The sequence below is a fragment of the Muscardinus avellanarius genome (assembly GCF_963383645.1).
Source record: "Muscardinus avellanarius genome assembly, chromosome: 3".
NCBI classification, from domain to species: Eukaryota; Metazoa; Chordata; class Mammalia; order Rodentia; family Gliridae; genus Muscardinus; species Muscardinus avellanarius.
In genome coordinates this window covers 125,054,472-125,079,720 of record NC_137788.1, presented here as the reverse complement: position 1 = coordinate 125,079,720, position 25,249 = coordinate 125,054,472, and the positions used below count along the sequence as shown (strand labels likewise).

Sequence of the window (25,249 nt, the reverse complement as noted above, 5' to 3'; positions counted from 1 at the left end):
GGGCTGAGGATGTAGCTCAGTAGAGGAGCGCCCCTAGTTTCAATCCCTGGAACTACACACACAAAAGAGAACCACAATTGCCGGCAACGTGGTGAGACCTGTTCTCAAAACAAAACAACAAAAAATATATATACTGGTACATACATGTTGTTGCTTTGTTATATATATTATATATATATATATATATATATATATATATATATATGTATATTTGAGCAAACTGTATCTTCATTTTCTTTTTTTTTTTTTTCTGGTACTGGGGATGGAACCCAGAGGCATTGTTCCTCCGAGCTACACCTCCAGTCCTATTTTTTAGTCATTTTAGTTTTGAAACAGGGTCTCACTGAGTTGCAAAGGGTCTCGCTCAGTAGTTGAGGCTGTCCGCAGACTGCCATCCTCCGGTCTCGTACCTTCATTTTTAAGCAGTTAAGTTTTATAGTCACTTTTATTATTCAATTCTGATTATACTGGCTAATGAAAAATATGGTGTACAAGATATTTAATTTTGTGTGTGTGTGTGTGTGGTACTGGGGGTGGAACCCAGGGGCTTTTCTAGCTCTGGACTACACTCTCAGACCTATTCTATACTTTATTTGGAAACAGGGTCTCACTAAGTTGCTGAGGGCCTCACTAAGTAGCTGAGGCTGGCTTCGAACCTGTGCGATCCTCTGTCTGAGCCTCCTAAGTGTGTGCCACCACGCCCGGCTTAATGTTTAAGACACATTTTTTTAAGTACCTTCAATCTACTCTCCCAGCCCTATCTTTTATTCTTTATTTGGAAACAGGGTCTCACTAAATTGCAGAGGGCCTCACTAGCTGAGGCTGGCTGCGAACCTGGATCCTCCTGTCTCGGCCTCCTGCCCCACCGTGCCTGGCTAATGACTGGTTTTTGTAATGTTTCATAGACAGGCAAAACACATACTTACTATGTGAGGAATGGAAGGTTCAGCACTGTCTATTTTAATGCGCTTGCTGATTTTATTCTTCCTTTTCCCTAGATCTTATTTATTTTTGTCCACAGGAGCTCTCCAGCTGTGGAAGAGGAGCCATAAATTTTCCCACTGTAAAATATTTTCAAGTCCTCCATTTAGCTGCCACTTTCTTTGGTACACACAGATTTAAGATAAATGTGTTTATCACCATCCTGTGATGATCTTCTTTATCCCATTAGTGCTTCTAATATTAAGTTTAACCTTACCTGATATGAGTATTGCTACTATGTTTGAGAAATAATGAGTCGGCCAGGCATGGTGGTATATGCCTGTAATCCTAGTACTTGGGAGGTTGAGATAGGAGGATCACAGATTTGAGGCCAGTCTCAGCAATTTACCATGACCCTCAGAAACATAGAAATACCTATTCCGAAAGTTAAAAATAAAAAGAACTGGGGGAAGCCAGGTGTAGTGGTGCACACTTATAATCCTAGTACTTGGGAGGCTGAGACAGGAGGATCAAAGGTTCGAGGCCGGCCTCAGCTACTTAATGAGGCCCTCCACAACTTAATGAGATCCTGTTTCAAAATAAAGAATAAAAAATAGGGATAAGGGTGTAGCTCAGAGGTAGAATGCCTTGGGTTCGACCCCGAGTTTCTCAAAAAAATAAAAGAACTGGGGGTCTAGCTCAGAGGTAGAATGACCCTGGATTCAATCCCCAGTACCAAAACAAACAAAAATAGTGCCCAGTATACAATAAACCGAGCAGTCAGCATAAAGCAAATGTTTGAGTCTTTATTATTTCTCTTTTTATGTGTGTGTGTGCTACTAGGGATTGAGCCCAGGGAAATTCTACCTCTGAGCTACACTCCCAGCCTTATTTTATGTTTTATTTGGAAACAGAGTCTCACTAAGTTGTTGAGGGGCCTGCTAAGTTTCTGAGGCTGGCCTCAAAGCTGTGATCCTCCTGTCTCAGCCTCCCTCACACTGGAATTGCAGGTGTGCCCCACAGCTGTGTTTAAGGGCCACGGACTCCTCTTGTGCTTCTACTTTCACCAGCATTTCAGAGAGCGCTTTCTCTAGCTCAGTCTTCAGAGCACTGGAAGGAGGACTGTGAGCCTGCCACGCCCACAGGCACCCTCCCCCAGCCAAGGCATGGTGACAGGGCACCCACAGAATCCTAGAGCTGAAGCCGTGCGTGCTTGTAATCCCCGCGCTTGGGAGGTGGAGACAGGAGGATCGCGCAGTTTCGAAGCCAGCCGCGCTGGCTTAAGAGACCCTGTTTCAAAAAATAAAATAGGTCTGGGAGTGTAGCCTCGAAGTAGAAGGGCTTCCAGGAACCCCAGTACCACAAAAAAAGAAAGAAAGAAAGAAAAAGAATCCTTGAGCTGAAGGTCTTCCCTCCCAGTGGGTGACCTGAGGCTTCCTCTAGAAGTACTCTGGTTATGGGTGACTAAAACTAGTAAGGTTTTTCTTCATCTCTGGAGTTCAGGAATTTTGTTCGAATGTACGTGTGTGTGTGTGCGCGTGCGCGCACTGATTTATTTTTTATTTTGAAACAAGGTCTCGCTAGGTCGATGGGAGTCTCACTACTTGCTGAGGCTGTCCTCGAACCTGCGATCGCACCCAAGCATGGCAATTAGAGGTGTGTGCCACCGCTCCCGGCTTCTAATTAATTCAATTCTACCTGGAACTCAATAAGCATCTCAATCTCCCGTCTGGTTTGCTTCAACCCAGGTAAAATTTCTTCCTCTACGTACCTACGTCTTCCTGCGTCCAGCCAGAGGTCCTGGGTTTGAAGGAGGCCTTTTCCTTTTCCCAGGAGCCTCCTCTCTTTGCACACGGCTCTCAGGGAAATCAACTCTGCCACGCGGGCAACTACTTGCTTCTGATTCTTCTACTGACTTTTAAAAGTTAAAGTTCAAGGCAGGCCATTTGCTGTACTTGGGCTCCGCACATGTGAGTGCCTCGTTATGGATCTGCTGCCCAGTGCTGCAGGCCTTCCTCCTCCCGGTCTGACTGCTGAGCCTTTCCACGGCTGGGCCCCAGCCCGGCACAGTGGGCAGTCCACCTGACGCCCTCCTGGCCTCGGGGGTGCGAGGCCGGCTCAGGCCACAGGCCCTGCTCAGGGACTCCTACCTGGCTGCAGCCTCTCCCGGGCGGGTCTCCGCGGCATCCCCAAGGCCTCCAGCTTGCCCAGCCCAGCCATTCAGGGAGAAGGCCCTAAGACTGGGAACTGAGGAGAGAGAGGCACCAAGCCACCTTCTCTTACCTCTGGTACCATATACATTCTTGAAAATATATTCCTGGGTATCTATTTGTTGCTATCTATTTCTAGAAACCTGATGGTTTCCATATATTGACAACCTGCAGGCTCATTTGCAAATGAATGGGCAGAAACTATTCAAGAAAATGCATCTAGAGCTGGGTGCAGCGTTGGTTGCATGGCTATACTCCTATCGTTTGAAGGTAGAATGTCCTTGGGTTCCATTCCCAGTATTGCCAAAAAAAAAAAAAAAATGTAATTCACAATTTTTTTTGCATGGTACTGGGGATGGAACCCAGGGGTGTTCTACCTCCAAACTATACCCCTAGCCCAATTTTTTAATCCTTTTTTTTTAAAAAAACGGGGTCTCACTAAGTAGCTGAGACTGGCCTTGAACCTGCAATCCTCCTGTCTCAGCCTCCCAAGTAACCTGGGATCACAAGCATGCGCCACCACGCTGGCTCCTAATTTTGTACCCTTTTCTCAACCATTTTCCTCTCTCTCTCTCTCCCTCTCTTTCTTTCTCCCCTCCCTCCCTTCTTTCTCTCCTTTCTCCCCTTTCTCTCTGCTTCTCTTGTGAGGCAAAACACATATACAGAAAACTACACTTAACATACATTTTTAGCATTTTCAAACATCCTAGCAAAAAAAAAGCAAAAATTAGGAAATGTGAATATTCTTTGCTTTCCTTATTGGAAACCTGGCAGGGCTACTCTGGATGGAGTGACAGGGGCAGTCACAGAAACCTTTCACTGAAAGCAATCTGGAATCTGCTACTTCCTGTAGCTTCCAGCTTTTTTCTGAATGAACTTGCCTTATGAAGAAGAATGCAAACTAGTTGCAATCACCTGTGAATGGCAAACCATTAGTCACTGAGTGCATCCGCAAGAAAACCTCAGAGCTGACTAATCTGGTCTGGCACTCTCCCACTGCCGAGAAGGGGCTGGTGAGCCAGCCTCGCTCAACAGGAAGTGGCACCTATTCCATACAGTTAATAGGAAGTAACACTTATTTTTGCTGTATGGAGTGCCTCAAACCTTTATCTATTTATTTATTGGTACTCAAATTTAGCCCAGAGACATTCTGTCTCTGAGCTCCATCCCCGGCCCTTTTCTTTGTTTTTATTTTCACTGGGGAGGCCTGGGGATTGAACCCAGGGAATTCGACCTCTGGGCTACACCCCAGCCCTTTTTATTTTTCATTTTGAAACAGGGTCTTCCTGATTTGCTAAGGTCTCACTGAGCTGCTGAGGCTGGCCTCACATATAATAATATGTCTTATAATAAGACATAAGACTGGTGGTTCTCATATATTTTTTGAGTGTATAAATATCACCCAGGTGGCTTGTTACACACACACAAAGTCTCAGGCCTCATCTCCAGAAAGCCAAAGCTCGGGTATGGGCTGAGGAACGTGAAGCTGAGGGCGTGGACCACTCCTGGAGGACACTGTGTTAGACTCCGCAGAAATGACAAAGGCAGCCAGGTGTGTAAGGCACACCTGTAATTCCAGTGCTCAGGAGGCTGACGCAGGAGGATGGAGAATTTGAGGCCATCCTGGGAAATTTAGCAAGACTCTCTCAAACATTAAAAGGGCTGGAGAGCCAGGCATGGTGGAGCACGCTTATAATCCCAGCATTTGGGAGGCTGAGACGGGAGGGTCGCAGTTCGTGGCCATCCTCAGCTACTACTTAGTGAGGCTATTTGCAACTCAGTGAGACCCTGTTTCACAATGAAAAATTAAAAAATAGGGCTGGGGGTGTAGCTCTGAGGTAGAGTGCCCCTGGGATCCATCCCCAGTACCTACAAAAGAAAAAAAAAAAAAAAAAAAGAGCTGGAGGGCAGTGCACACTTGTAATTTCAGCATTTGGGAGGCTGAGACTGGAGGGTCGCAGTTTGTGGTCAGCCTCAGTTACTTAGTGAGGCCCACTGCAACTTAGTGAGACCCTGCTTCAAAATAAAGAATAAAAAAAAAAATAAAACAGGGCCCAGGGTGTAGCTTGGAGATAGAATGCCCCTGGGTTCAACCCCCAGTACTGCAAAAAAAAAAAAAAGCTATAACCAGTCTTACATCATTTGGGCTTCTAATCACTAAGCAAGTGGAAAGCCATTCACAAAGCAGGATCTAAAAATAATTAACGCATTTTTAAAGAAAGATCCAACCTTAAAAGCAAAAAGTCAGGAAATAAAAGTCATGGCTACCTGTACCGCCTGGTGCAGGTGTGCGCGGGGGCACTGTGTGTGAGGACGGGGGCAATGTGTGAACCCGGTGCTTCCCTCTCAGTTGCTATGAACCTAAAACTGCTTTAAAAAAAGATTAAAAGGCTATTTTTATTTACTTCATTCTGTGTGTGGTACTGAGGAGCAAACCCAGTACCTTGCACACTAAGCATGTGCGCTACCACTGAGCTACATTCTCAGCCCACTCTATCTTAAAAAAAACAAATTTTTTTTTTGCCGGGCGTGGTGACATACTCTCGTAATCCCAGCATTCGGGAGGCTGGGACTGGAGGATCACGGTTCGCGGACAGCCTCAACTACTTAGTGAGGCCCTCCGCAACTCAGTGAGACCCTGTTTCCAAAGAAAGAATCAAAAATTGGGCAGGAGGTGTAGCTCAGAGGTCAAATGCCTCTGGGTTCCATCTCCAGAACCCCACAAAAAAAAATTTAAACCACAATCATGCCAGGTGTGGTGGCGCACGCTTGTAATCCCACCATTCAGGAGGCTGAGACCAGAGATCTCGGTTGGCAGCCAGCCTCAGCTACTTAGGCCCCTCGCAATTCAGTGAGACCTGGTTTCAAAATAAAGAATAAAAAATAGGGCAGGGTAGAGCGCAGAGGTAGAATGCCCCTGAGTTCCATCCCCAGTACTGCAATTAAATTCACATTATCTCATTTAAAAATTAAAATCACATTATCTCATTTACTAAGGAAATTAATATTTTTGGGCCAGGTGTGGTATTGCACGCCTATAATCCCAGTGACTCAGGAGGCTGAGGCAGGAGGATCACAAGTTCAAGGCCAGCCTGGGTAACTTTACAAGAGTCTGTCTCAAAATAAAAACTAAAGAAGTCTGGGGATGTAGCTCAGTGGTAGAGTACTCCAGGGTTCAATACCTAGTACCACCAACAACAACAACAATAACAATAACAACAACAGTACCACCACCAACAACAACAACTACTACAAAGCAATTTTTTATTTATTGTACTAAAAAGCATATGAAAAATCAAAAAGGTGCAGTAGGTCCCTCCTGACACAACTCTTCTGGAGAGTGAGGTAGCAAAATACATTCATAACACTCCTAACTTCTGACCCAGTAATGCTAGTACTTAGAATTAAACTTAAAGGGAATAGTAGAAAAAAATGACAAAAATGTCTTCATAGTGGGACACACTTGTACCAAGTTTTTACAAGGTGCATTATAATATAAGCACTGGGATGTTCCTGGAAGGCTTTGAACAACAAGGGAACAATATAATATTAAGCAAAAAAAGGCCCGAAATAACTACACAGCCTGGCACCAGCTGTGTACTAAGACCCTCATAAAGTACTCACATGTTAACATTTCGCTTATCTCTACAGTAGGACTCTGGTTGACTCCTCTTGTTTGTATTTCCCACAATGGGTATACACTGCTTTTATAACCGGGAAACAAAAAGGTTTTCTTAATGCTTAGAAATAAGAAAAGACCATTTATCTTTCAGAATTCTTATGCAGATGAATAAAGGTATTATATTAGAAAAGCTTTGAAGAACACAGAATATAATTATATCTGAGCTTAACTAAAGTCGTCTCATTACTGAAACGTTACGTGGAAACACAAGGCTTGCAGAGCTTACTATTTAAAGGAATTGGAGAATGGAGCCTTAGAAGGGCAGCCCCTCTGGCAAGTCAGTGATATGCCCTCACTGGTCATTTTGGAGGTCATCATGATGCATCTACGTTAAAAAAAAGTCCTATCTGTGAGTAATCATCGATTCTCCATTACTGTCAATTCAAGAGGTTTTTTTGCTGACCAACTATGCAGCACAGCCTCAAGGAGCTCAGCTGCAGCAGGACACACCACACAATAAACACGCTTCACAGAGACAGAGATGCATCCCAAGTCTTGCTTCATTTTATTCTAAGATAGGGCCTATACGTGTGTGTGTGTGTGTGTGTGTGTGTGTGCGCGTGCGCGTGCGCGCACACGTGTGCACATGCACTTTGGTAGGTACTGGGGATTGAACTCAAGATGTTCTACTTCTCAGATATACCCCCCATTTCTTTTTGTTATTTTGAAACAGGGTCTCACTAAATTACCGAGGCTGGCCTTGAACCTGCAATCCTCCTGTCTCAACCTCCCATGGACTAAGATTGCAGGCCCGTGGCCACCAGGCCTAGTCCACATGACCTATCTTTAAAGAACCTTCCTTCCCAAAGACAACATGGGTTTTAGGGATGCCTGTGTCCACCTGCATGTGCTCTCAGCCTGTCTACGCACGGGCGGTGACAACCGTGCCCTGGGATGGTCAGGCCGCCACACAGGCAGCCTTACCCAGGAGCAACCGGAAAGAAGGAGCTCTCTGTGTTTCTCCTTCTCCAGCTCTTCTGAGATTGACAAAAAGTTGGAAATGAAAGTGCAGCCCCGAAAGGACCAGGGAGAGGCCTAAGCACAGAGGGCAGAGCCTTCGTGAGGCCGGCTCTCCCTCCCTGGCTCTTCATCTCCCCACTGGGTAGAACTCGCCAGAGTTCCAGCCTCTGCCAACGGCCTTCTGGGTATTTCTTTCCACCTGGGTATTCAGTGGGCCCCTAAAACATGCCAAATCCTCAAAGAAAGCCTCCATCTCCAGCACGCAGCAGGTCCTGCTTCTCTACCTCCAACAAAGTCCAGAGTCCACCCGATTCTCACCACATCTGCAGCGACTCCCCTAGCAGTGCGGCCCCCTCTTCCCTGAGCTTGTGGGGCCGCCCGAGCCCCTCCCTGGCCTCCATGCCCTCCCCGGCCACCCTCGTACCACAGTGGCCAGAGCGATCCTTTCTGAAACACAAAACCATCTGTAAGCCCCACAAGGGCCACGGTTTCTAATCTGATTTATTCACTAATGTCTTCCTAGCACCAAGAGCGTGAAAGGATGCCGGGCGTGGTGGCGCACGCTTGTAATCCCCGCACTTGGAAGGCAGAGACAGGATCGCGCAGGTTCGAAGCCAGCCGCGCGCGCTGGCTTAGGAGACCCTGTTTCCAAATAAAAATGTAAAAATAGGTCTGGGAGTGTGGCCCGGAGGTAGAAGGGCTTCCAGGAACCCCAGTACCACCAAAAATAAATAAATAAATAAAAATAAATCCCTTGGCTTAAAACTAAGTAATGAGCGTTGGGCGTGGTTGCACACGCTTGTAATCCCAGTACTTGGGAGGCTGAGACAGGAGGATGGCGGTTCACGGCCAGCCTCAGCTACTTAGTGAGGCCCTCCACAACTAATGAGACCTTGTTTCAAAATAAAGAATAAAAAAAATAGGGCTGAAGTGTAGGTCGAGTGCCCCTGGATTCCATCTCCAGCACTGCAGAACAAACAACAACAACTAAACAAGGAGGCCAGGCCGAGTGGAGACCTGCAACCCCAGCTGCGAGGAGGCTGGAGCAGGAGCGCGAGCTGGAGGTCAGCCTGGCCAACTGAACGGGATCCCTTCTATGAAAGAGGGAGAGACAAGAGAGAGAGAAAACGGCATAATGACTCCCTTCCGTCCCCGCTCCCTCTTCTCCCTTTTTCTCTCTGGTTGATAGGAGAGACTGAACCCAGGGTTACTCTACCGCTGAGCTACATCCCCATACCTTTTTTTTTTTTTTTTTTTTTTTGCGGGTCTAGAGATAGAACCCAGGGACATTCGACCTCCGAGCTACACCCCCTGCACTATTTTTGATTCTTTATTTTGAAACCGGGTCTCACCGAGTTGCAGAGGGCCTCACTAAGTAGCTGAGGCTGTCCACGAACCACAATGCTCCGGTCTCAGCCTCCCGAATGCTGGGATGATTACAAGCATGTGTCACCACGCCCGGCCCTTTTTGTTTATTTTTAATTTTGAGACAGGGCCACACACTACATAGCCCCCGCTGGCCTCAAGCCTGTAATCCTCCGGTCTCAGCCTCCCAAGCACTGGAATTTCAGGCATACACAGCAGGCCCAGCCCTTATCACCTTTTTCTTTCTTTCTTTTTTTTTTTTTTTTTGGGGGGGGGTACTGGAGATTGAATCCAGGGGCATTTTACCTCTGAGCTGCACCCCCAGCCCTATGTTTTATTCTTTATTTTGAAACAGGGTCTCACTAAAGTGGGGGGGGGGGCTCACTAAGTAGCTGAGGCTGGCTGAGAACTGCATCCTCCTGTCTCAGCCTCCCAAGCGCTGGGATTACAAGCGTGAGCCACCACCCAGGCCCTTATCTCTTCTAAACAGCCCCGCAATTGCTTTCAACACATTATCTTATCCAAACTTCAGTGTGGGCTGCTGTCACCTTGGTTACGGGGCATTTACTTCCTGTGCACCCGCCAGCATGTGGAGCAGGGCTAAGGGCAGGGGCCGTGTGCCTGGGTAAGAACTGCAGCCTGGGCAACTAACGATGCGTGGCTCACCTGGGCAATTAACTAACTTATCAACTAGCCGAGCTCCATGCTTCAGGACTGCGGCTAGCTGGTACTCATAGGTGATAGGTCCTCAAAGATGAACTCGGACAAGCTACAATGTTCTGGCAGAGGGCCGACACCAGAATGCCACTATTCATTGACATTTAAAGCCCTCTGCCAACAGAACTGAAAGAGCGGTGAAATTTCATTCCATTTACTGTGTTCTCTCCTTGACTAGAGTCTGGTGGGTAGCACTGAAATGACTTTGGAGGGTAATCATGAAAATCCCCAGTGGCCCTCCCCTGAGGGATCCCAGCGGGACCAGGTCACTCAGCTGCAGGCTGAGCCTCCTTTTAGGTAAAATGCATAAAGTCCCGCAGCCAAACCTCTCTCTCCTCCCGGGTAGTGCTAGATCCACGCTGACCCAAGTCCCTCTGCCTGTCCAGCCACAGCTGGCGTCCTGGCCTACATGTCAACAAAGCCCAACACGGCATCCAACACTTGAGCTCAGGAGACTCTTCAACAGTTCACTTGCAAATTATTAAATTACCAAACTGTGTGTTGTCCACTCAGTGAGACGAGGACTTGATGGAGTCTTCCAAAGCCCAGTGAGGTCAAAGTCAACACCCCGAGCACAGGACACAGGATCTGGAGCACATGGAAACCAGCCGTGGTCCGCCCATCCCACCCAGCCCGGCCACAGACACAACCAAAGCCCTGAGAAGATCTGGGGGGCCCAGCTACTCCCCCCAGCCAGCACACACGAAAGGGAAAACCCACCACCAAAAAAAGGGCCAGCTTACCAGGGCTTGGCTTCCAGGAAGTGATAACGTTTAAAGACAATATGGGTAACCCAGACATGCATAATTCATAGTCGACTACACCACCTCTTCTAAATTTATAATGGTGGTGAGAATTTGTGGGAAGTTCTGAGGTATAAATAATTGAGGCAAACTCCACATCACAAGGCGCAGCGCTGACGCACACCATGGGTGGGAATGCATTAAAACAGTAAAGTCTAGCCAGGCATGGTGGCACACGCCTGCGATCCCAGCAATTGGGAGGCTGAAACAGGAGGATCATATGTTTGAAGACAGCCTCAGCAGTCTAGTGAGACTCGCAGCAACCTGGCACAAGCGTGTTTCAAAACCAAAAATGTAAGAAGAGGGATGTAGCGCAGAGGCAGCCAGGTTCAATTCCCAATACCAAATAATTAAATAATTCACTAATAAAACAATAGATGGGGCCTCTGGGAAGTACTTAGGTAACAAGGGTGAGGCCCTCTCGAATGGGATGAGTGCCCTGATTAGGGCAGACCCAAGACCTTGCTTCTGCTCCACCATGTGAAGACACAAGAAGACAACCGTCTACACACCAGGAATCAGGGCTTTGGATCTGGGGCTTCAGAGTCTCTAAAACTGCAAAAGATACATTTCTATTATTTAAGCCACACAGACTATGGTAACTTGTCATAGTAGCTCAAACTGACAAGACAACCATGATTTCCTTTTTTTGAAGTCTGGCTACAGTGTAGCAATTCTGATGTGTCTGTAGCATCCTAATTTGTTTGGGTAAGTATGCTTAGGTTCATATATAGTGCTTCTTAGCAGAGTCTTGCATTTCTAAACTTCCTTGTTGTTACTTTAACATGATATGGAGCTATTACCAATTATAACACTCAAATACCAAAGTAAACTTTTTGCCAAAATTAGATTTTACTCAGTTTTTTTCCCCCCTCTACAATGGAAATCATCTTTTCATTTGCAAAATTTGCATACTCTAAAAATATACGGAAGCGGAAATGCATGCTGTCTGGGTGAGGCGAGAATAACCATTACACAAAATGCATGTCAGATGTTGGGAAAACAGCAGAACTGTAATTCCCTAAAACTCACTGTATTATAAATTGTTCAAAAACTGTTATAAAGAGAGACAATTGGGGAGAAAATCGATGAGCAAAGGCATGAAATGATTGATGACTTTTGGCTTTCTAGGCATGTCTGCTAAAAACCCTAAACCATCACTGCAGTTCATCCCAACACAGGCCTGATGGGGCAGGGAGCTCTCGGTGAGAACTACAGCTAGAACCACCGCGCTTCCTGAGCAAGTCCTAGAGGGGAGGGATACTCAGAAAGCAGAGACTGTCCTGGTAGAGAGCTGATCAGAGCTCTAGAACTCCCAAGAGGCCAAGTGGAACAGGCAAAGGCGCACATCCGGGACCTTTTAACCCCTTGGCTTTAGTCTCAGCACTGCCACTAACTGGTCTGACACTTCAAGCCGCTCCACTGGGCCACCTGAAGGGGGCGCGCTTTGTGTAGACGCTCTTGGAGTGTCTTCTAGTCCTTTTTGCTACTAGCAAATCTATGAAGGCGTCATTCTAAATGAGGCATTTATTCACTTAATAAGCCTTTGTTACGGTTCAAAGGATGATGTCCCCTCCAAAATTCACCAGGCCCCATCGTGGTAGTATTAAGAGATCGGGATGCTGTGCGTGGTGGCACACACCTGTAATCCCAACAACTCGGGAGGCTGAGACAGGAGGATCACAAGTTCAAAAAACTGGGCAACTTAGGGAGACCCTGTCTCAAAAAAAGGGCTAGAGGTGTAGCTCAGTGGTAAAGCGCTTGCCGAGCACGTGCAAGGGCCGTAGGTTCAATCCCAGGCACCACAACAGGGTGGGCTCTTGGGAGGCGGCTGAGTGAGGACGGCACCCTGCGGAGCCCGTCAGGCCTAAGAAGGCTGGCAGAGCGAGGCCCTTCCACTCTTGTTCTCCTCACCCTTCTGCTGCCTCCTCTTCCTCCTTCTTCAGTTCTGGGGACTGAACCCAGGAGCATTTCACCACTGAGCTATACCCCCAGCCCTTTTTATTTTTTGTTTTGAAACAGGATCTCACTAGTTTGCTGAGAATCTCACTAAGTTGCTAGACGGGCTTCAAACGTGTGATCAATCTCTCCTCCGGTCTCAGCCTCCCAAGCACTAGGATTACAGGTTTGTGCGCCACACCTAGCTGTGTGCGTATGCCTGTGTGTATGGTACTGAGGGCTGAACCCTGGAATATTCTACCTCTGAGCTACACCCCCAGCCTTTTTTGTTGTTGTTCTGGGGATTGAACCCAGGGGCATTTTACCACCGAGCTATACCCTCAGCCCTTTTTTATTTTTTATTTTGAAACAGGTTTCTAAGTTTCTGAGGCTGGCCTCAAATCTGTAATCCTCCTGCCTCAGCCTTCCAACTACTGAGATGACAGGCATGCCCCACCGTGCCTGGCTACCCCCAGCCCTTTTTTATTTGTTATTTTGAAATAGGGTCTCTCTAGGTTGCTGAGGCTGGCCTTGAACCTGTCATCCTCCTGTCTTGGCCTCCTAAGCCACGGTACCCAGCTTGCCTTCTGCCAAGTGAGACTGTGGCAAGAAGGACTTTCCCAAACACCAGATGCCAGGGCCTTCAACGTCCCAGCTACAGACTGTGAGAAATAAATTTCTGTTCTTTATACAGTATCTGCTCTCAGGTATTTTATTGCAGTAGCACAAATGGACCATGACTATGAAAGCTTTCACCGCATTTCACTTCTTATACTGCGCTGGACAATGTGAAGGCGACTAGGACCAGGCCTCTCTCTGTGGAAAGCTCAGTCTCCTGAGGGACACGGACCTGTAAAGAGACAACGCAAAGCCGGGCGTGCGGCGCAGGCCTGTAAGCCTACTACTTGGGAGGCTGAGCCAGGAGGGTCGCAGGTTTGGGGACAGCCTCAGCAGGCAGTGAGACTCAGCAACCTAGTGAAACCTTGTTTCAAAATAAGAATAAAATAGAGCTAGGGATGTATGCTGGAGACAGAATGCCCCTGGGTTCCACTCCCAGGACCATACAAAAATAAACAAATAACTAAAAATAACCTAACAATGCAGTTCTATTCAGTAAATGCTATGGTAATGGAAAAATAATTACACCTTTACCTCAGCTCACACCATATACAAAACTCAAAATGATCATAAATTTAAGTGTAAAAACTAAAAGCTTTTTTTGTTTTTTGTTTTTTGGGTTTTTTTTTTTTTTTGCAGGTCTGGGGATGGAACCCAGAGGCATTCTACCTCCAAGCTACAGCCCCTGCCCAATTTTTTATTCTTTATTTTAAAACCGGGTCTCACTGAGTTGCAGAGGGCCTAAGTAGCTGAGGCTGTCCAAGAACCATGATCCTCCAGGTCTCAGCCTCCCGAATGCTGGGATTAAAAGCGTGCGCCACCACGCCTGGCTCCAAACCTACTTTTTTTATATTTTTATTTGGAAGCAGGGTCTCCTAAGCCAGCGTGGCTGGCTTCGAACCTGCGCGATCATCCTGTCTCAGTCTCTCAAGTGCAAGGGTTACAAGCGTGCGCCCCACGCCCAGACACTGTGGGTGTACTTAATGTCACTCAAGTATGTATTTGAAAATGGTTGAAATGGTGGGGCGTGGTGGTGCATACCTGCAATCTCTGCTATTCAGAGACCAAGCTGGCAACTCATCAAGACTCAAAATAAAACTTTAAAAATGGCCTAGGGATGGAGCTCGGTAATAGAGCAACTGCCTAGCACAATGTGAGGCCCATTACAGAAAAAAAAAATTTGTTAAAATGATTGCTTTCTCCCCACAATTGAAAAAAAATCAATTAAAAAATTTGGGGCAGCTGGGCGTGGTGGCGCACACTTATAATCCCAGCATTCGGGAGGCTGAGACTGAAGAATCATGGTTTGTGGACGGCCTCAGCTACTTAGTGAGGCCTTCCACAACTTAGTGAGACCCTGTCTCAAAATAAAGAATAAAAAAATAGAGCAGGAGGTATAATTCAGAGGTTGAACACCCCTGGGTTCCATCCCCAGACCCACACACACACACAAAAAAAATTGGGGGCAAAAAGGCCAAACGTGGTAGAAGATGCTTATAATCCAGTATTGGGGAGGCTGAGACAAGAAGACTGAAGGTTCGAGGCCAGACTCAGCAACTTATTGAGATTCTCAGCAACAAAGTAAAACCCTGCTGCAAATCAAATTGAAAAAGGCTGGGGGTGTAGCTCAGAGATAGAATGCCTCTGGGTTCAATCGCCAAAAAAAAAACCATACTAATGATAGTGTATGTTCAACATCACTTGTCACTAAGGTTTTTCTTAATATTTTAGTCATAGATTGATCATTACACGTGAAGGACATTAACTCTGGGCAGAGATGGAAGCTCAGGCCCTGACTGACTTTAAGCTTTGTGCATTCAACTGTATGCTCCCTGAAACTGCTCAAAAAAGGAGCAGCAAATTTATTGTCCTTTTACCGGGCCCATTTCAGAACAAACTGGAGCAACCCTGGAGCAACTGTTGAGAAGCAACTCAGAAACCTAAGCTGTCTCAAACACACTGCGACCTGTGATCATGCCAGCCTGGAAACACCTCACATCTGGAGCAGCGAAGTTGACCTAGTAATTGGTTTAATGGCTGTTGTCAAAGATCTGAAGGGCTTTGCAGGGAGACTTCTTGACTCGTTCTCTCTCTCCATTGAGAGTCAAACAAAACAAAGCGATTTCATCATCGGCAAGGTAATTTTAGAATAAACATAAACAACACCGACAGCAACTGCTATTGAATGCTGGAATAAAATTAATTAGGATATCTGTGCAGTGTGTTTCCTTGGCGATCTGGAAGAACACACAAGACAGACAGCTGAGGTCTCCACGCGCTCCCGCCCGAGTCCGGGGCGATTGGGTGGAAAGGCGCGTGCCCGGCACACACCGTACCTCGATGTCCCGGTTCAGCTGCTTCACTATGGCCGTTATGTTTCTGATGTGCTCCTCCAAGAACAGCCTGGCCAAGCGGTCGCCTCCCCCTTTGTTCTGCATCTTCTGCAGGCTGTTGACAATATCGTCTTTAATGCGGAAGGCATGCTCCACCAGGGCAGCCGTGGTTTTCTCGTGGCAGAGGATCCTGTCTTCCAGCTGCTCCACGAGGCTCACGGAGGAGTAGGGCGCCATGGTCAGGGACTGGCTGTGTCGGGGCATGGTTCTCACACGTCTGCAGAGGAACCACAGGACAGAGCGTGTGTGTCCAGGAAATGACTAGTAAAGCCAGACCCAAGACTTCCCAGAGTAGGAACGCACAGCGTCTATCTCATAAGCCAAGCGGGATCTTAGATAATTAGGCCCATAGGCTGAAGTGTGCTGACAGCATATCCCATGACTTCCAAAAGCAAGAGGCTGGCAGAGTTGGGCACATGGAGATGTCTCCACAATCCAAGCTGCGACAGTCAAGCTGCCCAGCAAAGTCTGACAGGCTCCTCCTCTCTCCCCCTGAACAGAATTACAAAGTCAAGAGTCTACCAGGTCCAGGCGGGTGACCTCGATGTATGGGGCACGCCACGCCTGGGGAGCCAGGTGTGGTGAGGACTTTGGAGAACTGGATAGGGCATTCCCCGGTGAATGGGAGCCACAATTCAGCTCCACCCATAAATGACCATGTAGGGAGACAGGTCCATTTTTCCAGATCATCTGCTTATTTCAAAAGAGCCAGGAAATTCACGTTTCTTTGTGAAACTGCCTCATTTTTTAAAACTTAACTCATTTTTAAAATACTTAAGAACATGCAAGGCATGCAATGTACTTCTGTGAACCAGTTTTGTCTAGTGGCTGGAATACATTTTGCAACTTTTAATTTAAAAGGCCAACAGGATGTCGGGCGTGGTGGCGCACGCTTGTAATCCCCGCACTTGGGAGGCAGAGACAGGAGGATCGCGCAGGTTCGAAGCCAGCCTCGCTGGCTAAAGAGACCCTGCTTCCAAATAAAAATATAAAATAGGTTTGGGAGTGTAGCCCGGAGGTAGAAGGATTTCCAGGAACCCCAGTACCACCGAGAAAGAAAGAAAGAAAGAAAGAAAGAAAGAAAGAAAGAAAGAAAGAAAGAAAGAAAGAAAGGAAGGAAGGAAGGAGTTGGGGGTGTCACTCAGAGGTAGAATGCCCCTGGGTTCCATCCCCAGTACCACAAAAATAAATAAATAAATAAATACATAAATAAATAAATAATAGCCAACAGGGACATTAGCCCCAAGGCCCCAGACCTGTATTTCACCGTTGGCGGGAAGTCCAAGCCTATTACTGAAAGGCTACGGTGAACTCTCCACCCCTCGGGGTCAGAGTGGTCCACAGTACCTACACATTGGAAGCGAGGAGAGGGGACACATACTGCTTTTCTTGCCCTGGGACAAAACTATTCTCGAATAATGTAACAGCCACAAGACTTCATCCTAACAACCATCACACCCACTCGCAGCCCTCAGGGATTGGTGGAAAGGAAAAGTATACCTTAGATGCATATTTTCCATATATTATACCTTTCCTCGGTGACAAGAGAAGGAAATACAGTGCTCCGTTGGGCCATTTTCTTTTAATAATTCACATCTGTAGAAAAATAAGCATTCAATTATTTAACAGCCTCTATCTAGAACTTAAATGACTGCAAAAGCTTATTATGAATTTACTAAGTGGCTCATGGATCATGCTGACACAATGATCAGTTTTATTATTAAATCCCTTGTATCTTATAAATGAAATAAACAGCAAATGTTTCCAAGTAAGGAGAAAAAATGTAGCAAAATCAAAATGCTTCTGAAATTAACACTGCCAAGTCTTACTGCACAGGTCAAGGAGGACGGCCAAATGGAGTTTCCAGAAGTTTCCTCACTGAACCAGGTACAGTGGCACAGGCCTACAGCCCCAGTGCTTGGAAGGCTGAGACAGGAGGAGGGCAGGTTTGAGGACAACCGCAGCAATTTAGCGAGACTTTCAGCAACCTAGTGAGACCCTGTTTCAAAAATAAAATAAAATAAAATAGGGCTGGAGATGTAGCTCGAAGATAGAATGGCCCTGGGTTCAGTATCCAGTACCCAAAACAGTCTCCTCATCCCACATCTACATCTCAAGCTGGAAAAACAACTCTTCCAAGCAAGGTACAAGGGCTCAGGCCTCTAATCCCAGCTACTTGGCAGGCTGAGGCAGGAGGATCTCAAGTTAGGGACCAACTGGAATAACTTAGCCAGACTTTGTCCCAAATTTTAAAAACAAAAAGGTCTAGGGATGTAGCACAAGTGTAGAGTGCCCTTGGGTTCAATCCCCAGTACTAAAATAATAACAATAATTGTTAATGTCATTATTATTATTATTATTATTATTATTATTTCAGAAACAAGGCAGTTTTAGTAGATTTACTCCATCTGTACTTCTCTGTAGAAATTTGCAGGAAAAGAAACCCTCTAAGTCTATTTGATCTGGGTAAGTTCCATAGCAGTTAGAAATGTTTGTTCCCTCAGTCTAAAATAAAACAACACATGATCGACGCAATATGATTCGGGGGAACCTATCTATCCACTAACAGAATGAGAACATTCTTCATAAAAGCTTCAAAACTTCACGATGAGATATGGCCAGCCATACCGCGTCTTACACATGAGGAACATTGAATCATCACAACTCGTTAGAAAACGTAAGAATTAAAAAGACTGCATTACTTGGGTTTCTCAATTCTTCCATTAACTGACTTAAAACAATGAACGCCTGGTAAGTGTGATGTAACTTGGTGATTAGTCCTCCTTTAGACGTTGAATTCAGAAAGCATTCCTGATTGGCACCACTGTTTTGGCATCATCTCTCTGGTGTTTTATTTTTAGAATTTCAATGTGAACATTTCACTTTCCTAGACAAAGAACTTCAAAATTTAAACAAATTAAATGGAAGGACAAAAGTAATGCATGTCAAACAAACTATGGCGCCCCAGGAATTCTTAAATGTCAAAGATAAGAGAGGCTGCCACTCAGACCACAAAGAATTAGGCCAGGGTAGGAAAAGCTGCTATTTAAAATCAGAGCACCTTTATGCCTCAAAGTTACAAGACACCTTAGCTGAGATATCTCTCTACAAAATAGCTCAATTTAGCCAGGTGTGATGGCACACCCCTATAATCCCAGTACTTGGGAGGATGAGACAGGAGGTTCGCAGGTTCGAGGATGGCCTCAGCAATTTAGCAAGACTCCACAACTTAGTGAGACCCTGTTTCAAAACAAAAAATGAAATAGGGCTGGAGCGGAGCTCAGAGATAGAATGCCCCTGGCTTGATCCCCAGAACAAAAAGAAAAAGACAAAAAGAATAGCTCAACTTAAGTTGATTTGGCATCTATTAAGCAGCCGTGTAACCTGTATAACAAAGACAAAATCCCTTCCCTAGGAGGAGGACAGCCACAGCAACTATCAGCAATGGGACGAGAACACACACCAGAGCGGAGCTCAGTCTTTCTGGGTAGCAGCCAGGCCAGGGGGGAACTGGGGAGAGACTGGAGAACCACATCTGTCCTCAGCACTCCCACCCAGCCCTGCCTCCTGCACCCCTGCTTCCTACTTGACCACGCCCCACCGTGCGCCGGCCCCCACCCCGCTGAGCCTGAGCCAGAGCTCTGGGCCATCACACCCTGCAGGGTGCCCCCCACCCCGCCCAGAAAACATCCAGCCTTGAAGGCCCACCCACCAGCCCTTCCGGTCTACAGAATGACTTCTGTATTTTATACTACTTATTGCGTACCATTATTTCTAGGTGTTTAATAGTCTGCCTCCCTGTTAGACATACAGCTGACACAGAATACTCAGTGCATATTTGTTACAGTGAATGGCAAGCGTTTCTGCATCAGAAACCGCAGCGATCAAGGCATTAGAGAATGGCGTGGCCTCCTGGTGGTGCACAACTGTAATCCCAGTCCTTGGGAGGCTGAGACAGGAGGATCACAGGTTCAAGGACAGCCTCAGCAATGCAGCAACATTCTCAGCAAACTAACAAGATTCTGCTTCAAAACAAAAATAAAAAGGGGCTGGGGGGGCAGGGCGTGGTGGCACAGGTTTGTAATCCCTGCTGCGGATTACCCTGGGGAGGCTGAGAGGAGGATCACACAGGTTCAAAGCCAGCCTCATGGGCATGCACGCTTGTAATCCCGCGCTTGGGAGGCGGAGACAGGAGGATCGCGCAGGTTCGAAGCCAGCCACGCTGGCGTAGGAGACTGTTTCAAAAATATAAAAATAGGTCTGGGAGTGTAGCCCGGAGGTAGAAGGGCTTCCAGGAACCCCAGTACCACCAAAAAAAAAAAAAAAAAAAAAAAAAAAAAACCACAAAGCCAGCCTCAACTACTTAGTGAGACTCCCAGCAACATAGTGAGACCCTGTTTCCAAATAAAATATATAAAATAGGTGTGGGACTATAGCCCGGAGGTAGAAGGCCCCTGGGTTCCACCCCCAGTACCACAAAAAAAGGGGGTTGGGGGTGTAGCTCAGGGTTCGAATGCCCCTGGGTTCCATCCTCAGTGAGAGAGAGAGAGAGAGAGAGAGAGAGAGAGAGAGAGAGGATGAGAATGAATGGATGTTGTGTTGCTGAATCCCAAATGCCAGACACTCCACAAGTCCCTGTGTATGAATGGAGACGTCTCTGAAGTTTGTTCTGTCCGTGTGCAGCATCCTGCCTGAGATGCAGAAGCCCATGCTGACCGGCTTTCTGGAGGACCCTGCACGCCGCTGGTTGTCTGGCAGACCTTGCTATGACTCTAGACCTATGGCAGGAAACCTCAGAAGGTGCGGTTCGTGGAGGTCCACGCAGATCACTGTCTCTGTATGGGGTGAGGACCTGTTCGTCTGTTAGGTCACCTGGTAGGTTAGGGCACTAAAGACTGGTGGTGAATAAGTCTCTGGAGTAAACACCTTCTCAAGAGTCATTTCCAGGTCTGCTTGCTGCCAGTTCTGAGTTACCTGCCTGAGGTCATCACTCCCTGCATATGTAGGCCTCTTATCTCCAACACTGCAAGTGGTCTACACCTCACCCGGAAGGCCTGCACTGTGTACTGTTCATGTCAAGATTCACTGTTAGGATCCCCACTTTATCAGTGCAAAAACTTGGGAGAAAGTCGGGCGTGGTGGCGCACGCTTGTAATCCCAGCACTTGGGAGGCTGAGACAGGAGGATCGCACGGGTTCGAAGCCAGCCTCAGCTACTGAGTGAGGCTTCAGCAACTCAGTGAGACCTTGTCACAAAATGAAAAATAAAACAGGGATGAGAGTGTAGCTCAGAGGTAGAATGCTGCTGGATCCGGTCCCCAGTACCGTGCACGCGCGCGCACGCCCCCCCCCCACACACACACACACACTGGGGGAAGCTGACTGGGGTAGTATAACACCTGTATTCTAGTACTTGGGAGGCAGCGACAGAAGGATCTCAGGTTTGAGGTCAATCTCAGCAACTTTGTTAGACTTTGTTTCAAAATAAAAAAAAAAAAAAAAAAGAGCTGGGATGTAGAGGTAGACTGCTCCTGGGTTCAATCTCCAGGACCAAAAAAAAAAAAAAAAAAAAACTGGAGGAGCCAGACATGGTAGTATACACCTGCATTCCTGATATTTGGAAGGACGATTGTAGGTTCTCTCCATAGTAGTAACATAGAGAGACTGTGTTTCAAAGTGTAATCACTCTCTGTAGTCACTCCTGCCAAAAGCAAGGAATTGTGGTCAGCTTTGCAGTCTTATCAGCGTGTTCCATTCAGCTTTTTTATAAAGGAATCTCGCCTCATTTGCAACTGTTTTTTCCTCTCAAAAGGAGTTTGAACAGGGGAGAGAGCTTCAAGCTACAGAGATACCCGCAGAAAGGAAAAGCTGGCAGTTGCTAAGGCAAGATCCCTAGGAACTTTGGAACTTGTTAGGCATCTGAAATAATTCCTATTAAGTTAGACCTTCAATTAGCATACAAACTAAAGAAATTAAGAAAATACAGCTGGGCATGGTGGTGCATGCCTTTAATCCCAGTACTTGGGAGGCTAAGACAGGAAGATTGCAGATTCGAGGCCAGAGGCCAGCATCAGCAACTTAGCAATACTCTTAGTAACCAAGGGAGACCTTGTTTCAAAACAAAAAATAAAAAGGGCTGGAGGGATGGGCGTGTTGTCCCACGCTTGTAATCCCAGCGCGTGGGAGGCGGAGACAGGAGGATCATGGTTCGCGGACAGCCTCAGCTACTTAGTGAGGCCCTTTACAACTCAATGAAACCCTGTTTCAAAATAAAGAATAAAAAAACAGGGCTGGGGGTGTAGCTCGGAGGTAGAACGCCCCTGGGTTCCACCCCCAGTACCGCAAAAAAGGCGGGTCTGGAGGTACAGTTTGTAGGCAGAATGTCCCTGGGTTCAATACTCAGTATTAAAAAGAAGAAAGGAAGGAAAGAAGGAAAGAAGGAAAGAAAACTAGGACAGACTCTGGGAAGAAGTCGAGCTATAATGCTGCCGGCGGCACCTCTGACGTGGGCACGTGGGCAGAGTTAGGACAATGGTGAGGTTAAGCTGAGCCAAACTGGCTGAGGTGAGCGCTGCCGGGCAGACAGCCCACTGGACCGGCGGCGAGCGGGGGTCAGGCTGAAAAACCACTGCAGCTCTTCAATATTTGCGTATCAGAATCTCCTGGGGGCTTGTTAGGCTACAACTGACAGGCCCCCCTGCCGAGTGTCCTGCTCAGCAGAACTGGGATGGCAGCCGGCTCTGGCAGGCCCCAGAGACGCTGATGCTGTTGGCCAGCTCCTTAGCGAGGCCCTTTGCAGCTCAGTGAGACCCTGTTTCAAAATAAAGAATAAAAAATAGGGCTGGGGTTGTCACTCAGAGGTAGAATGCCCCTGGGTTCCAGCCCCAGTACCGAAAAAAAAAGATAGATAAATGTAGAACTGGGTGTGGTGGTGCACGCTTTTAATCCCAGCATTTGGGAGGCTGAGACCGGAAGATCGCGGTTTGAGGACAGCCTCAGCTACTTAGGTCCTTCACAACTCAGTGAGACCCTGTTTCAAAATAAGAATAAAAAATAGGGCTGGGGGTGTATCTCGGAGGTAGAATGCCCCTGGGTTCCATCTCCAGTTACACACACACACACACACACACACACACAGATATATGTATTTAACCAATTAAAATGATTTAATTTAAAATTTAAATAGGTTTAACCAATTTTTACTAAAAAATTGAATATCAATCATGTAAAAACAAAGTTCATTTTTCATTGCACTGTTAAAATATAGTGTCAATGTGTTATGCCAAATGTCAGATAAAAAAATAGGCAAAGCATCTATGAATAAAGTGGTTGTAACGTGGTAGTAAGGGGGGGGGGAGCGCGCTAATTTCCTTACAGTTAAAAATAGCGTGGAAGGAGAGGGCGGGGAGCAGGTGTGCAGAAGACAGGCAGGCGCCGCTCTCTGACTGTCTGTCTGTCTGCCTGCCTCCTGGTGCAGACGGACAGACAGGACTGCCTGGAGCTGACGGCTGTGCAGCCAGGGAGGCCGGGCCAGCCATGCCGAGCAGGTGGGAGCCAGAGGAGGGCAGCGAGGCGCAGCCTCCAGCCAGACCCAGCACCCAGCCAGGCTCCAGGCAGCCAGGGGGGCCTGGGAGGAGAGGTGTCCAGGGCTGCTGCTCCTCCCTGCGCCCGCCCGCCCCAGCTCCCGCAGCCTGCTCCTTGCCTCCTCTCGACTGTGCATGTGTGTGTGTGCGCGCGCCGTGTGTGCGTGTGGGTGGTGCCGGGGATTGAACCCAGGGGCATTCTACCTCCAAACCACACTCCACCCCTTTTTTTCTATTTTGAAACAGGCTCTTGCTAAGTTGCTGAGGCTGGCCTGGAACCTGTGATCCTCTGGTCTCGGCCTCCCAAATACTGGGATGACAGGTGTGCGCCACCACACCAGGCTTGGCTTTCTTTTCCTACCACGCATCGCTCTCCACTCACTTTCTTTTTTTTTTTTTTTTTTTTTTTTTTTTTTTTTTGGTGGTACTGGGGTTCCTGGAAGCCCTTCTACCTCCGGGCTACACTCCCAGACCTATTTTTGCATTTTTATTTGGAAACAGGGTCTCCTAAGCCAGCACGCGGGGCTAGCTTCGAACCTGCGCGATCCTCCTGTCTCCACCTCCCAAGCGCGGGGATTACAAGCGTGCGCCACCACGCCCGGCATTCCACTCACTTTCCTTTGCCCTTTCTTTTCTCTTCTCCTTTCGCTGCCCACTGTCCTTGCTGTCGGCTTCTCTCCTCCCCTCTCACGGGCCCTTTCATAAGTACAGTCCCACAAATCTTGTCCAGCATGGACAACACTGTGCTGGGATAGGGCTTTATCTGAATCCTACCTTCCCTGCTATGATCTTGGCTGGCTGTGTAGGGATCATGTGAAAAAGAGCTGCTGACAGAGCGTGTGCCTCGGCTGGGCGCTCAGGAAGGCACTGACACCGGCCTTTCGCCAGCCTTACCCGCAGGAGAATCCAGAACAGTGTCTAAAAAAAAAAAAAAAAAAGCCGGTTCCTTTCACTCTCCTGGCTGATGGCTCTTCGTTTACATCTGGTGGGAACATATCTATGTCTGGGAGGAGTGCTGGGGATGGAACCCAGGGGCATTCTTATTCTGAGCTACACTCCCAGCCCTTTTTCAACTTTTGTTTTGAAACGGGGTCTTGCTAGGTTGCTGAGTATCTACTTTTTAATAAACCCTTATGAATAAGGTTTCAGCAAATAGTATTTACTGGCTTATTGTTTTCTGTTTAGGGTTAGTGGGAAATTACTAAGGACCTACTGCAGCCCTTCCATGGGCCAGCGTGTGCCAGGGTTACAGCTGGACCAAAGCAAATACTACTGTTTTGGGTGGTTTTTGAAGCCAGAACACACAGATGAAAAGAACGATTTGTTACATGCATATTTTGTCTGAAGAAATTTGGAACATTTTAAGAAACACCTTCCACGAAAAAACGCTTTTCATGACTAATACAGTAACAGAGTACTGAGAGTCAGACTCTACATAGATACACAGAACGGAGTCAAAGCTGGCATTAGAGGGTTGTTGATGTCACGCCGGCGTGTCGTGCAGGGGTCGAGTGCTTGCCTAGCGCGCGTGAGCCCTGCATGCAATCCCCACATCACCAAAGGAAAAAGAAAGGAAAAGAAGAAACTGCAGATGCTATGTCAATTCACATGTTTAGAATCTCTCTCCATACACTTTTTCTTTTTACAAGATGAGACCACATTGCCACTACGTGCACCCTGCTTTCCCCAACTGGCGTTGTTTCGTGAGCATCTTTCCCTGTCGATATTCAGAGCTATGGCTCACCATCTTGCTCCCTGCACAACGTCCCACTGAATGAACGTACGGTCATTGTAAGCCAGCTCCTTCTCGAGGGACATTTCCTCCAAAATATGCTCCATAACCATGACGTCATCTAGCTCTTCGGTATCTTATTTTCCTCTCCTTTCTTCTGCAAAATGAGTCAGGTAATGGAAAGTAAATGGGGCGGATTCCAAGGTGCATTCAGAATTTAGGTCAAGGTGAGTCTCTGACAATGAAATCTGAAGATACAGGAGGCCACGGAACCAGCTGATCTGTGAAGTGAGGAGAGGCTGCGGCCGGCACCACCGAAACGAGGCGG

General features: G+C 47.2%; 1 protein-coding gene across 1 annotated transcript in view; it reads right to left on the bottom strand.

The window, feature by feature from the left end:
* Positions 1 to 17,127, bottom strand: part of FAM81A (family with sequence similarity 81 member A) — a gene marked incomplete at both ends in the record, with an annotated part of 37,695 nt that extends 20,568 nt beyond the window's left edge. Inside the window, 2 exons of the mRNA XM_080692521.1 lie at positions 15,551 to 15,824; positions 17,108 to 17,127. Coding sequence (XP_080548647.1) covers positions 15,551 to 15,824; positions 17,108 to 17,127 — 294 coding nt within the window. The remainder of the gene's footprint in view (positions 1 to 15,550; positions 15,825 to 17,107) is intronic.
* Positions 17,128 to 25,249: the final 8,122 nt, after the last annotated feature.